The 15,015-nt window shown below is 38.4% G+C and overlaps 1 protein-coding gene across 1 annotated transcript; it reads left to right on the top strand.

Moving 5' to 3' along the window:
• Nucleotides 1-3,177: 3,177 nt before the first annotated feature.
• LOC137656285 (uncharacterized) lies at nucleotides 3,178-3,648 on the top strand. Its single transcript, XM_068390457.1, has one exon. It carries the CDS (start codon nucleotides 3,178-3,180, stop codon nucleotides 3,646-3,648), a length of 471 nt encoding a protein of 156 aa, XP_068246558.1.
• The last annotated feature ends 11,367 nt before the right edge of the window (nucleotides 3,649-15,015 follow it).

The raw sequence follows: 15,015 nt of genomic DNA, 5'->3' as shown, positions 1-15,015 counted from the left end.
ACCTGGGCTTGGCTCAGGTGTCAAGTGGGCGGAGTCCCCAAGCTCATTAGACACCTGACAAAAAGGGTCATTTCTAGTGGCGGGTAAATCCTTGTTTTTTTTACTTTCAGTACAGTTTATTTATATGAAAACACGGTAGCCTTATCTATATAAATACATAAGCAAAACATACACATACATACATATATATGCATACATATACACATACATATACATATATACATATATACACACATACATATATATACACATACATATTTATACACATACATATATATACACATACATACATATACATACATACATATGCATATATACATTTATATACATACAACATTATTATCATAAACATATAATCATGTATATATCAATAGTTATATCTAGCATAACACTATATAGTGCCAATATACTTATGCATACTATATAAAATAATTGTACTCTTTAATTAATGCTAGCTTAGGTCTAAATATTAATTTCACAGCGACGTTAATTATTCACAATACATTCAATTCTACATTAAGTGGTTAATGTTTTTTATATATAGCTTACAAATCTCTTTACATATAAAGGCGTCGAGTTTATACATTCTATGACCAATATTCAAGTTCTTTTCAAAGGTTTCTTTTATGAAACTGGACTCTATGATGTTTCATTCAAATAACTTAGTGGAAAGAAACACTGTCTTAGGTTAGAGTTCTCTTGCTTGAGGGTACACTCGGGCACACTATTCTATCTTATATCTCTTTCTCTTGTTTTGTTGAAATTTTTATAGTTTATATAGGAAATACATATTTTAATTTTGTTACTATCCTTAAAATGTTTAAATTTTTCCTGGTTTACTTTCCTCAACGGCCTATTTTCCCTGTTGGAGCCCTAGTGTAAAACATCCTGCTTTTCCAACTTGGGTTGTAGCTTAGCAAGTACTAATAATAATAATAATAATAATGATAATAATAATAATGATAATAATAATAATAATAATAATAATAATAATAATAATAAAGTGAAAATACCCTTGTTAGGACTGCATCAGTTCTTGCAAATGTTCTTTTCCTTTCATCACAATCGGCATCTCATCTTCAGCGCACTAGCAGCCTAATCAAGAGAAGAGATGTTAACAAAATTTCCACTTTCAATGTGCTTTATCCACATTGGGAGCTTCTTGGTGAGAGAGAGCATAAAACATTTCACAATCAGTTATCATATTAATTCATGTTTCTTGCACACATTTTTACTTCATTGAGGTACGTGAATACATCTGCCAGATATACCACGGACAAAATGAAGTCCCCGTTTTCAAAATGGTCAGCATTTTCAATGCCTTGTTTTCGAAAAAGCTGCATAGTTTTTCATAAAAATAAAAGACGTGTGTGAGTATATTATCACGGGAAAGTAGCATCACTTTTGTGTTGTAAAGAACACAATGCTCATCTCCAATTTCTTCACAAAAAGATGCAAGATGATAGTGATGCACTGTCCGTCCTCTGATGAAAATTACTGCACGTTAAAAACTGATAAAACAATTTTTCAATTTATTCTAGCGGTGTCTTTGTAATAAGTGCCCGATGATGCAACCAACAGGTAGTGACACATGGGGAACATTTCCTTTCAACATAGTAGCAAATCCTGCTTTAATTTCAAGCATAAAAGTGGACCCCATCAGTGCAAATTGAACAAATATTGAAAGTCATCACAGTACTAAAATATACCTTTTACAAGATTAACACATCATTTACTTTGCAGTACTTTTCACTTTTCAAGATAAGAATTTTCTACAACTTTTTTCTCCATTGCAGACTGAACCAATGGAATTAACTGACTACAAAAAAATTGTGACAGTTGACTCATCCTGGACTAGCTTTCAGGCATCTTATCACCTGATGCAAGATATCCCAACTCATATCCTCAACCCTTGAATGAATCAAATCATTACAGAGAAGTGCCTGTTTATGCTTATTTTCAGCTTCTGTTCCTAGCATCATTTCTGCAATTTTTAATGCAAAAGGTTTAACAGGCTCTCCTAGAATAATGTGAGTCTTTTCTTCTTGGGACACAAAAGGGCAACTTATATGATGCTTGCATCAAAGGTTTCACAAATGACAAAAGTTACCTTTGATAATAAGGTACCACGATTATCAAATCGTTCTCGGTTGATTTCCAAGCTGTTCAACTCTTGCCCAACATCTGTGCCGCCATGCCAATTGTAGAAGTACTAGTAGATTCTTGATGAACTGAGATTTATAGTTGTAAATACTGTGCTGTAGAGAATGCACTGTGATAGCTGAGTACATGCTTCTCTCATACAAGTAGGTTAAATCGTAACGAATTTAGTTGTTGTTCCAATTACGTTTCTTAGACCTGCACGCCACATCTTGATCACAGTGATAGTAGAAAGATGCAAGCATGGATTTTATGATAAATATAACAGAATATAACCTTTATGGTAACTTATCACCATCACCCCTATATGCAGTACTCCATATCCCCCCTCGTGCATATAACAGTACTTTCAATATAATTTTACAACTACTGTATACTTGGCAATATTACAGTTATACCATCTAAGAAACGTTATACTGTGACTAGAAAAATAATAATGCAATAAAAATAACAATTCATTAATCACAAATGCCACACATATCAGTACCTCACATGAATGCTATCAACCACTTGAACACATTCAAACTAAATGCACACATAATTAACACTGTTCAAATCGACTCAACTTTACAAAGCACAGTGTCCATGCAACACCCTTCAAACACACATGAGCTATGATTCATCTCCCTCAAAGAGCGAGCCCACATCACACAGATAACTGATCTTTGGATGCTATGGATCAGATCCAGTACCAATAATAGAAATAAACACAAACCTTACAATATATCAGGAATATATGAAAAGATAAGAAATTTAAAAAAAAGATAGTTACAACACTAATTTGAGAAAAAATAGGTAATTGAGACAACTATAGTAGTCCGAAGCCCGGGTAAATAGGGAGGGTTGACGTCATGAAGGGCATCCGGTTGTGAAACTCCCCGCTAAAACCCTGATAACCGCTAGATCGTACCCCATAGCTGACAAGCAGATATATCACCCTAGCTCTCAAGTAATAGGGAAGGGCTATTACAAAGTGGGAGAATATAGTTAAATAAGCGAGCCCCAAAATCTGTTAGAATGGGCACCTTAATTGATGGAACCATAACAGGACGTGAAAGAGAAGTTGCCGATATGATGAAGCGGAGAAAAGTCCAGATTTTGTATGTACAGGAGACAAGATGGAATGGAAATAAAGCCAAAGAGACTGGAGCAGGGTACAAACTTTTTTATAGTGGATGCACAGAACAAGGAAGGAATGGAGTTGGAATCATACTAACTGGAAAGCTCAAGAGTTGTGTATTGGAGGTGAAAAGACTAAATGATAGACTAATGCATATGAAACTGGAATGGGATGGAAAAATACTAAATGTTATCAGCGTGTATGCACCTCAGACAGCTTATACAGAAGAGGAAAAAGACGATTTTGGGAAACAGTTGGATCAGGAAAAGATAAACATACCAATTGAAAAACTAGTAATGATAAGAGGAGACCAAAATGGCCATATGGGGAGAAATAGTCAGGGCCTGGAAAGAATACATGGAGGATGAGCTTTAGGGGATCGTAATCAAGATGGTGAAAGGGTTATGGACTTTGCTTTAGCCTTTGATGTGGCAGTAGTCGACTCTTTTTCCAAAAACCAACCAAAGTATATTACAACGTATAAAAGGGGTGGGTAAGAATCCCAAATTAATTTTGTATTAGGTAGAAGGGTACATTTAAAAGGGATAAGAAACATAAATATTCCCAGGAGATGCTGTGACCCCCAGCATAGACTCTTGACAGTAGACTGGGAAATGAAGAGAACAATAAGAGGTAGCCAATAAATTATTCCAAAGATAAGACGGTGGAAGCTGAAAAAAAAAAAAATATAGGGATAGATTTATAGAGAGAGTTTTAGTCGAGCTTATGAGGATGTGGATGATTGAAGGGAATAAAACAGCAGTATTCTGAAAAGAGTTGGCAAAGAAGTTTTATTAATGTCAATAGGAAAACAGCCGAGACACAAGGAAACTTTTTGGTGGAATAAATATGTACAAGGAAAATATCAAGATGAAGAGAAATGCAAAGATAAGGTATGATGAAACAGGCAATGAAGAAGATAAGGAAAGAATTAGATTAACAAAGAAAGAAGCAAAAGTGGCGGTGTGGAAAAATTAATAGTATAGTTAAGAAAAAGGATAAATAATTTTGTATTTTATTTATTATATTAAATTTTCATTCTGTTATACTTTTGGTCCATCTTTGTCTAATTACAACTTTTTTTTTTTTTTTTTTTTTTTTTTTTTTTTTTTTTTTTGCAGCACGCCCCACTCCCTGTAGTGATTGAAGGGGAGACCAGAAGTTGAACATAAAGTGGGATACAAAAGTTTTCAGTTGCAGCCAAACTGTTATGTGTTTTCCATGCCCAAGCCCGTTTGACTGTTCTTGTAGATAATGAACCAAAGTGTTGCGGGGTTCTCCTCCAAGCTTGAAGTTTTTCCTTTCCTAAGCCTGGAATTTTTTTCTGAAATAAAACTGGATCATCCTGCACCTGTTTATGTTGTTAGTCAGCCTGGTGAAGACTGTTAAAATCAGGTTTGTTTGGGGATTCTAGTTTTGTTGCATAAATTGGAAGTAATATCTTTCAGGTGAAAGAAAATCCTATTTTGTGTGTGTGACTTTGCAATCGAGAGGGGCCTCAGAAAATTAGTGGAATCGGCCTCGCTTCTTATCCATTTTCATGGGTGTAGAATAACCAGGACATACTGTGTATCACGGAGGATTGTAACAAAATTTTTGTCTTTCTGACATATAGGAAGAATATAAAGTCAGGTTCAATGTGCAACCATGCTTTATGCCTTTGATCTTGAGGAAAGCTACTGGTATTTGAATGTATCCCAAATAGATACAGTTAGGTGTGCCTTTCTTTATACTAGTATAGTTAAGGAAACACTTATGAGTGTCCAGCATGTGAAAAGTTCTTGTTTATTTTGGTTATTCAAATCATCATTTTTTTTTCTTTTTTTTTGTCTTGTTGACTTTTAGACGGTTGATTCCTATGAGGCTCTGCCATGGATATATCAATGTCTTTGCTTATGTTTTTGAAGATCTGACTTTTCATACTATAGTTTTGTATTTTTTCTCTCAGGAATGATATAATTTTTTTCTCTTTTCATCTTTTGCAGGGTCCCTTGCCGAGTAAAAATCAAGGGGTATTCCCCAGTGCTCCCTTCCCTTGACCTGTTACCTAAATTTTTGAGTATTCCACCGTTTTACCTTTTTGTGCAGTGAACTTTTGAGTGTGGTCGGTATTCAGACACTAGACTTCGGGTACTACCTCTGGCCACAGTCTGCAAACCCCTAAAGTGGTGGCACAATCAAAACAAAAAGCATTGCATAATGTATCTGAAGATTTGGACACAAAGGAGGGTCAAAAGAAGATTTACAAGATTACTAAAGGAAGAAATACAGCGACCAAAGATATTATCAACATTAAGCAGTTAAAGAATGAGGATGGAGTGGTAATGTGTAGGCAAAGTGATATAAAGGGAAGGTGGAAGCAGTATTTTGAAAGATTGCTCAATGAAGAAAATCTAATATCTATAATTGTAGATGGAAATCCAAATTTAGGACTGGTAAGAGAAATAGATTGAGAAGAAATTAAGGTTGCCATCAGCAAGATGAAAAATGGAAAAGCTACGGGACCTGATGAGATCCCAATGGAAGTCTGAAAATATTTTGGGCCATTTATAATTAAAGAAAGATAGAAAAGAGCTCAAAGGTATGGCACATTGTTTACATGTATGGCAAGTGTTATGTATGTTGTACTGTAATACTATATGCACTACGGGTCTTGAGAGTGATGTTGCATAGTATTGGATTTTTAGAACGTGTTTCGACGTAGTTCATACGTGTAGTAGAGTATGTTATGAAGGATTTAATCACTCATTAATTGTCCTAAAGCTAGGATGTGATTCTTCTTACTTTTGTTTTGAAGTAGGATTCAATCTTTTTGAGAGTGATGCTCACCTTTGTCTTCTGTAAGTATGCGTACAAGTTTTGTTTACATATTTTCACTCGAGAGTCACAAGTTGTAGAGACAAGTCATTGAGAGCTGAGGAGCAATGTAAGTCGTTAGCAGAATAAATGTGTTTTAAGAAGACCAATGTATCATTAAACCCCAACAAGAAGAATCAGTGACATCGGATGAAATGTAGAACAACACTAATAAAAGGATATTATTCCAGGTATGTATGAAGGTGCCATTCCATTTTCGATAACCAATACCATACATATCATTTTGGTGACATCAGATGAAATGTAGTACAACACAAATAATTGGATATTATTCCATGTATGTATCAAAGTGCCATTCCATTTTGGATAACCAATACCATACAAAACATTTTGCCGAGAGGTGAAACGGAACCTATGCAGAGGAAGACAACAGCAGAAGAGACTACTAGATGAAGCCCCCATACAACAGCAGCAGGTATGCAGTAAACATGAGGAACGCCACAAAATATTTCTATTTTCAAGCTCGATGTCAAGAAAGAAGCAAACATCCTACATATATACTATATAGGTATGAAACAAGTAAGGTAGGATTGAAATTTGTCACCAGTAGGCATTAATATGTGGTAAACTTTCAGAAGAAAACAGTAATTGTTTGCATAAAACATGAAGTGTAAACTACCTTTAGTTCGTCGCATTGACACACAAGTGGTGCAATTAACATAGAAATTAGGTTAGAATTAACATTTTCACTAAGTACCTAGTAATTTTTTTTAATCTCATTTTTGGGCTCTGGCCATGTCGTCCTGATGGAAGTTCCTTTAGGGTAGCTTCTTAGGGTATTTTTGATTACGGTGATATTCCCAGATAATTTACCTTAAGGTATGCAGAATTCTAACTCCTGGAGCGAATATCCCTAAATAAACTTAACATGGGATATCGCGTAATATCAGAGGACGTATTAGTGACACGCCACATAGCTATCTCCACCCCCAATAGAGTTAACACTTCGAGGGGTCAAAATGGCAAGAAAACAAAAAACGAGAATGAAAGGAGAGCCGTTGATAAGGTACCTCTCATATCCCGCTTCGTGTGTGTACACAATGCCGCCGACGGCGCCATCTTCATTCCTTTTTCCGTAGCTCAACAACTCGGTGTTTTCCCTGTGTTTTCTCGTGATCTTGGAATATTTTCAACATTATGATGCTTTCTCCAGCCTCTTCTGCCTCTGGAAAGTTGAGTATTATCTTTATTATGTATAAATGTAAGCTCTTGGAGTTTTGAAATAAATTGGAAGCGATATTAACGTATACAAGAGCTGTTGCCTACCGGAAGCGTCCTGGACGCAGTCACTCGCCATGCAGGAGTCATCTAGTTAGTCAGAGTGACGTTCCCAGTCCTTATGCTTTAATAATTCTAGCTATTTAGCTTGACAATAGGAATTCTTTATATGATGCCGTTTGTATTTCAGTTTCGGCGATTGAGGTAACCGATCCTAGCCTACGCTAGGCTTCGCAGCCTAGGCATTTGGCCCTAGTACTTTCATGCATGATATACAGATTTCCGAGTGTTTCAAAATTTATTGAAGCTATAGGCAGTTTTATACATATAAGATATCGTTGATATTTTCTTCCAAGATTGTATACAAGAGAGTTTTGGTGATTTAGGTAATCGATTCTCTCCGTTCCTAGGCTAGTAGCCTATTGGACTTTAGTATACTTTTGCACACTTCCCCGGTTGCTCTTTTCTCCTCTGGAGATTAAGTTCAATCCCTTTTCCTTCTGGATTAAGCCTAAGGCTTAACCCTAATGGTTTTATCTGAATAAGTATTCAGATATAACTATATTACGGTGTTTCTGTTCTATTCCTGTAACCAGAGAATCTGGTTTCAGGTGTGGGCAGAACATCTGGGGTCTGTTTCTTTCTAGCATAGAGAATGATATTCCTTTGCTAGGTAAGGAGCAGAAGTAGGAGGTTTACCCTCCCTAGACCACATCTGAAGGTTTCTGTACGAGATGATTCCCTCTTTTAGTGATCTAGCAGACTAGTCCAGTGTTGCTGTTCTCGGATTGAAGGATAAGATTTTTCATTTCCTTGTGAATAACAACATCAAACTTTGTTTTAGTATTGAGGGAGGTGGCAAGTATTGCTGACCTCCCTCCCATAGATAATCCCTAGGCTAGGATGGGCTTTCTTGGCCGTGGGATAATCTCATACTAGAGCAGAGTTTGTAGGACCCTCTTCTCCCTTGCCCCCCTATCCTTAGTAATGGCCTAGCTATTACAACTCTTGGCCATTGTTCTACATTTGTACCTAGAGTAGGTTAAGATGTGGAACTGGCTCAGTTCTTTGCCGGCTGGCAGAGGCCTAACTTCTGTAGAGTGTTCCCCAGACCTCCCTTGGTCTTACATCCATGTCTGTCAGTAGAGCCCGGGAGGCAATGGATAGAAGGAAGCCTGAATTTTACATTCTCCCCTTCCTTAAGTTCACTCTTTCTGGATGGAGGGCTGTAAGGCAGTGTCGTCTTATATCCTTACATCCATTCTCTTTTCCTTTTAGTGTATGTACCTCTAGCCCGGCTGCCGGCTTGAGTGGCCGGTAGCCGGGCGGGTGGAAGTTCTGTGGTTCTTTTTACTGCCGGCCGGCATAGGTAGCCTACCATTGCCGGCCGGCAACAGAAGCACACCTTAAGATCTGTCGGCTGCTACGATTAGCGGCTGGCAGCCGGGTGCTAGTGTTTATAGTTGCCTGCCAGCAGAGAGTGCCGGCCGGCACACACAACCGAACCAGCGATCTGCTGCCCAGTAGTCTAAAGGTAGTATACCTTGGAACTATATTAAGGTACGCACGGCAGGTTTTTATATTGTATACAGTAGCTAGTATTCTTACAGTATAGTATATACCGCATGGAGAAAACTATAGTATAGAATATATTGTAACACTAAGTTCTTCCAACATATTTGTGTTACCTTGTACAGCTTTTTGTTGAGACAGTACAGATTAACCCTGGATAGGTACGGTGGGTCGTTTGCGACCCCGAGCGTCAAAAAAAAACAGGTTTTTCTCACGTGACTCACCCCTGTGACTGAATTTGTGGGTGATCGACCTGCAGGAGGTGTCTCCCCTACACGCTCTAGTAGTGTCCAGATGTGCATTGCTGTAGCTGTACTCCTTCCCCGATTTCTGAGACGCGTCGGGGTCGTTCGCGTCCGAGTTTACCCTTCTGAGGTAGTTTGCATAATTATCAAAGTTATTACGTATTATGAAATTGTCGTAGAATGGTGCAACTTGTATAGGTTATCAGTTGTGGAAAGTCTTGGTGGATTGTTTGGCTACCATGTGCATGTTTTTTTTTTTAGTTAAAATGTCGTTCATCACCACGAGGACCATTTTACCGCGAGTGCCCCTTTTTCATTTTTTTTCATTTTTTTGCCAAGTCATTTTTCCGTAAGATATTGCCAAATAGTGTCGTAAAACTTTTGCTTGTTTAGTGTTGGAAAGTGTGTCTAGATGATCTGGCTACCCATGCATGACTTTGTTTTTGTCAGATACGACGTAGTTATTGGTATATTGGGTATTTAACTGCGGTTACCAATTTCTGTTTTTTTTTCAATATTTGTAAAAATTACTACGTAGTAAGGAATTGCCGTATATTATTCATTTTTTTTTCATGTTTATGTGTTAGAAAGTGTGCCTTGATGGTTGGGCTAACACGTGCATGTCTTTTTTTTTATCTGAGATGTCGTATATTAGAATGTCGGGCATTTTACCGCGAGTGTCCCTTTTTAATTTTTTTTAATTTTTTTGCCAAGTCATTTTTCCGTAAGATATTGCGAAATAGTGTCGTAAAACTTTTGCTTTTTTAATGTTGGAAAGTGTGTCTAGATGATCTGGCTACCCATGCGTGATTTTGTTTTTGTCAGATACGACGTAGTTATTGGTATATTGGGTATTTAACTGCGGTTGCCAATTTCTGTTTTTTTTCAATATTTGTAAAAATTTACTACGTAGTAAGGAATTGCCGTATATTATTGATTTTTTTTTCATGTTTATGTGTTAGAAAGTGTGCCTTGATGGTTGGGCTAACACGTGCATGTCTTTTTTTTTTATCTGAGATGCCGTATATTAGAATGTTGGGCATTTTTCCGCGAGTGCCCCTTTTTATTTGTTTTGCATTTTTTTGCTTAGTCATGTTACCGTAAGGAATTGGCAAGTAGTGTCGCAAAACTTATATTTTTATAGTGTTGGAAAGTGTTTCTAGATGATCTGGCTACCCATGCCTATTTTTTTTTTAGCCAGATATGGCGTATATATAAGTATGTGTTCGATTTTCCTGTGATTGCCATTTTTTCGTTTTTTCCCATTTCTTTCAAAATTACTACGTACTAAGGAACTATCACAGAGTAATATTTCATTTATATGTTTATTTGTCGGAAAATATGCCTAGATGGTTTGCCTAGCACGTGGCTGAAATTTTTTTTTTCTGAAATGCCGTATATTAGAATGGCCATTTTTCCACGAGTGCCCCTTTTTATTTGTTTTGCATTTTTTTGCTTAGTCATGTTACCGTAAGGAATTGGCAAGTAGTGTCGCAAAACTTATATTTTTATAGTGTTGGAAAGTGTTTCTAGATGATCTGGCTACCCATGCCTATCTTTTTTTTAGCCAGATATGGCGTATATATAGGTATGTGTTCGATTTTCCGGTGATTGCCATTTTTTCGTTTTTTCCCAATTCTTTCAAAATTACTACGTACTAAGGAACTATCACAGAGTAATGATTCCTCTAGATGTTTATTTGTCGGAAAATTTTGTTTACTTTTTTTTTGGATTGAATATCATCAAATTTTTTTAGCTAAAATATTGTTTTACATTTTTTTTTTTCGATTTTATTTCCCTTCAAAAAAAATTTTTTGGGTCAGAATTTTAATTTTATAGTCGTAAAATAATCGACAATTATCCAGCAACCCACCATACAATTTTTATGCATATCCAATAATAATTAGATTAGTAAATAACACCTTGAAATTGACATACCCTTCCTACATTTCAAGTGGCAGATTAGGGAGTCTGAGTCAGTGTGGTTGGCGGCCATTTTGTGGACATATCCGAAGCGTAAGCTGCCCTATCTATATATATTCTTGTTCCCTATAGAATTTGTGATATTTTGGTATATTTTTACCTGCATAAATATCATATTATATATTAAATATATGTATTTTTTTACGAAATTTCCAAGTACTCAAAAAATTACCTTTAGATATGGCCCCTGATATAAATGTAATTTACAAAATAATGAAGATCTTTTTACATATTTCTATTTTAGGATAACATATGTTTATTCCCTAAAAAAATTAGCCACTTCCTATTTCATTTGGGTACCCAAAAAAATTCATGAAATTTGGACAATTTTTTTTGGCCAAAAAAAGTTACCCTTTTTTTCTCATTTCAGATCTTCACCTCCATGGGTCTGACTTCATCCAAAATACATCAAGATGTGTCCTAAACATTCAAGAATCAATTCCTAAAAGGATTTGTGTATATATGTATAAACTTTTTTTTTATGAATTTTTATGTCAGGTCTTTTTTTTTCTACTTAATTTTTAAAAATATTTATAATAAATAGTTTTTCTGCAGATGAGTAGTATTTATCTTTACAGTTGTTTTAAGCATTCATTGAAGTTTTTTTTGGCAAAAGAAAAAAGGAGGTTACTGCAAAAACTGATTTTTCAAGAATTTTTTTTGGCGTCGGGGTCGTTCGCGTCCGAGTATACCCTTAAAGGGGTGTCCGAGGACCGTACCTATCCAGGGTTAAGAAAGTGAGTTCTTTCTTTATTTATTATCCAGTATATTAAAATTCCTTATAATGGTGTGAGCTACACCAACATTTTCCTCAGGGAAATATGATGAAGGTTATTCTAGAATGAGATTTAACCTTAATTTTATTATCTGGAAGGTTACAGCAATTGGCTGAGGAGGAAATGCAAGTATGTGTCTTGCCTTCTTTCCTTTCTAGCTTAGTTATTTTAAGCTATATATATATCAACATTAGTTATCCAGTGATATCTTTTTCACTTGATACTCATAAAATTTCTTCTCTTTACAGGAGGACCATCCAAAGTGCGGGAGCATGTTTTGCAACGTCCGCAGCAAAAACTTCTGTGGACATGAGTTGTGCAGGAGGCACGCAGCATGCGCAGTCTCCAAAGGCGATCTCCGGTATTAGGACCCTCAGGTATGTACTATTTGCACTAACTTGATTACTGGGGAATTTGACGCCCCTAAGTCGGCAGAGTCAATGGACGCAGGTAGGGAAAAGCTTCGAATCTGGGTGAGGGGCTTCCAGAAGAATACTTCTGGCCCCTATCTTCCAAGCGAGAAGATGAGGGCTTACCTTTTTCCTAAGGCATCGGCGGATGCAGTGATTCCTCAGCCTCATGCGAAGATACCACTAGTTCAGATTCCGGTTGATTCTGAAGTCTCGGATGCCTTACAAGACAACCAACTGGACGATAGGATGTCTGAGGTGTCTGAGTACACTGACAAGGACCTTCTGGCAGAAGGCCAAGAGGAGGAGCTGACCCAGGCTCCGGATACTGAGGAGGAAGAAATCGACGAGGGGTCGGTTACATCGGTTCAGGCCCCTGAACCTGTTCCCTCAACATCGTCTGCTATCCCACATGATCTGGGAAAGACTCTCTCTTCCATCGTTGAAATGATTCAACAGATGCAGAAGAAGAACGATGAAAAGGAAGCTGCAATGAAGTTGGAGATGCGGAGACTTGGAGCATCACGTGGGTCCCAGAAGAAGCTCAACGTGAAGGATCTTCCTTTGTGCTCGGATGCTAATCCTGGGAGGTATGCCGAGCAGATGCCTATGACAACTGGGAAAATTGTCATATTGGAGAAGTTGGGTTCAATTCCCTTTGAAGAAGTGGAATTCTGGCCAAACGAGGAGTCTTACCCGGACTGCTATGTCCGTCTTAGGAAGAGACGGAGCCAAAGGAGGTCATAGTTTTTGACCATAGTAAGGCACAGGCTTTACTAACGAGCTCAATGAAAAAGAGATGCTTCACAAACTCAAAGGTACCTGCTTTGAGCGAGAAGCATCCTTCCTTTGTGGCTTCTCCTACCAGAGCCTTTCCCTTTATGGAGAAGGGATTTAAGGCTGCCTTGAAGGCAGTTGAGGCAGGGAAACCATGGCCCTCCTTGGAGGAATGTAAGCCTCTGTCCCTGACCTTACCCATGGACCAGGAAGACTGGAAGGACGTCCATTTTCCCTTCTCAGTCGGGAAGTTAGAGGCTGATATTGCCGGACGTCAGTTCGGTGAAGACCTTCCAAAGCTGTCAGATTTTCTCTTGCTCAGGAAGCAAGGGATAAAAAAGAGACTTGCTGCATCGATGTCATTACAAACGACTCAAGAAACGATGGCAAGTGACCCCAAAATCCAAGATATGTTTATTGTAGTGGCCAAAACCCATCTGGCCACAGTAACAAAGGACCTCTATAGTTTCATCAAAGCTAGGAGAGCTTGTAGAGAGTTCGTGTTCGCCTCGGCTGCAGTGAGGCACGAACCGAGGAAACTGATCTCCTCTTGCATATGAGGTAAGGACCTCTTCCCTAACGAAGTGGTCAAAGAGGTAGGGGATAAGGCCGCCGCAGAGAATAGAAACCTTCTCCAGAAGTGGGGCCTAACTCTTAAAAGAAAGTCCTCCCCGGATGAGGGTCCCCAACCTAAAAGGAAGACTAAGAAACCTAGGCTATCCTCTCGGCCAGCCAAACCTTATATACAGCAGCAGCAACAACTTCCTATGACCGCAGTGCCTCAGATGGTGGCACAAACCCCAACCACATACCAGTTGGTTCCTCAAGACGTGACATCTCAGTCACCGGCGTTTAAGCCAGCATTTGAAAGGCAGACAATTACCTTTCACCCAAGAGCTAGAGGAACAGTCAGAGGTTCATCTAGACGCCCTTTAAGAGGAAGGGGGTTCAAGGGAGGACGCAGTCAAGGAGGCAAGGCCTCAGGTCAACAACAGCAGAAGTGAAATGCTTCCGGTAGGAGGGAGACTTCATCTTTTTCGGGATCGCTGGACCTTCGATCCCTGGGCCCACAGCCTAATCAAGAATGGACTGGGTTGGAGTTGTTATAGCACTCCACCTCCGTTCCCACATTTCTTCCAACACTCTACCCCCGTTCTGGAAGAATATATTTGAGAACTCTTGGAGAAAAGGGTAATTCGAAGGGTGAAGTTCATCAAATTCCAAGGAAGGCTGTTTTGTGTTCCAAAGAAGGACTCAGAAAAACTCAGAGTCATTCTGGACTTGTCACCACTCAACAAGTTCATAATAAACTACAAGTTCAGGATGTTGACACTTCAACACATAAGGGCTCTACAACCCAAACGGGCATTCACCGTCTCTATAGACTTGTCAGACGCTTATTGGTATATTCCAATCAGTCGTCACCTCTCCTCCTACCTAGGGTTCAAGCTACAACGAAGACTCTATGCTTTCAGAGCCATGCCATTCGAGCTAAACATAGCCCCAAGGATTTTCACGAAGCTTGCGAAAGCAGCTCTCCAGCAATTACACCTAAAGGGAATCCAAGTAGTGGCCTACTTGGACGACTGGCCGGTGTGGGCAGCATCCAGGACAGAATGCATGCAAGCTTCCCAACAGGTGATCCAGTTCTTGGAACATCTAGGATTCAAGATCAACAGAAAAAAGTCTCAACTTTCTCCATCTCAAAAGTTTCAGTGGTTGGGAATCCACTGGGACTTACTGTCACACCAAATTTCCATCCCTGTAAAGAAGAGGAAAGAATTAGCAGGTTCTGTCAAGAGACTACTAGAATCCAACAGGATATCAAGGCGTGAACAGGAGAGAGTGCTGGGCTCTCTTCAGTTTGCCTCAGTAAC

This window comes from Palaemon carinicauda, chromosome 17, assembly GCF_036898095.1.
Source record: "Palaemon carinicauda isolate YSFRI2023 chromosome 17, ASM3689809v2, whole genome shotgun sequence".
NCBI lineage: Eukaryota > Metazoa > Arthropoda > Malacostraca > Decapoda > Palaemonidae > Palaemon > Palaemon carinicauda.
Note: the sequence above shows the minus strand (reverse complement) of the source record. Positions and strands in the feature narration are given on the sequence as shown.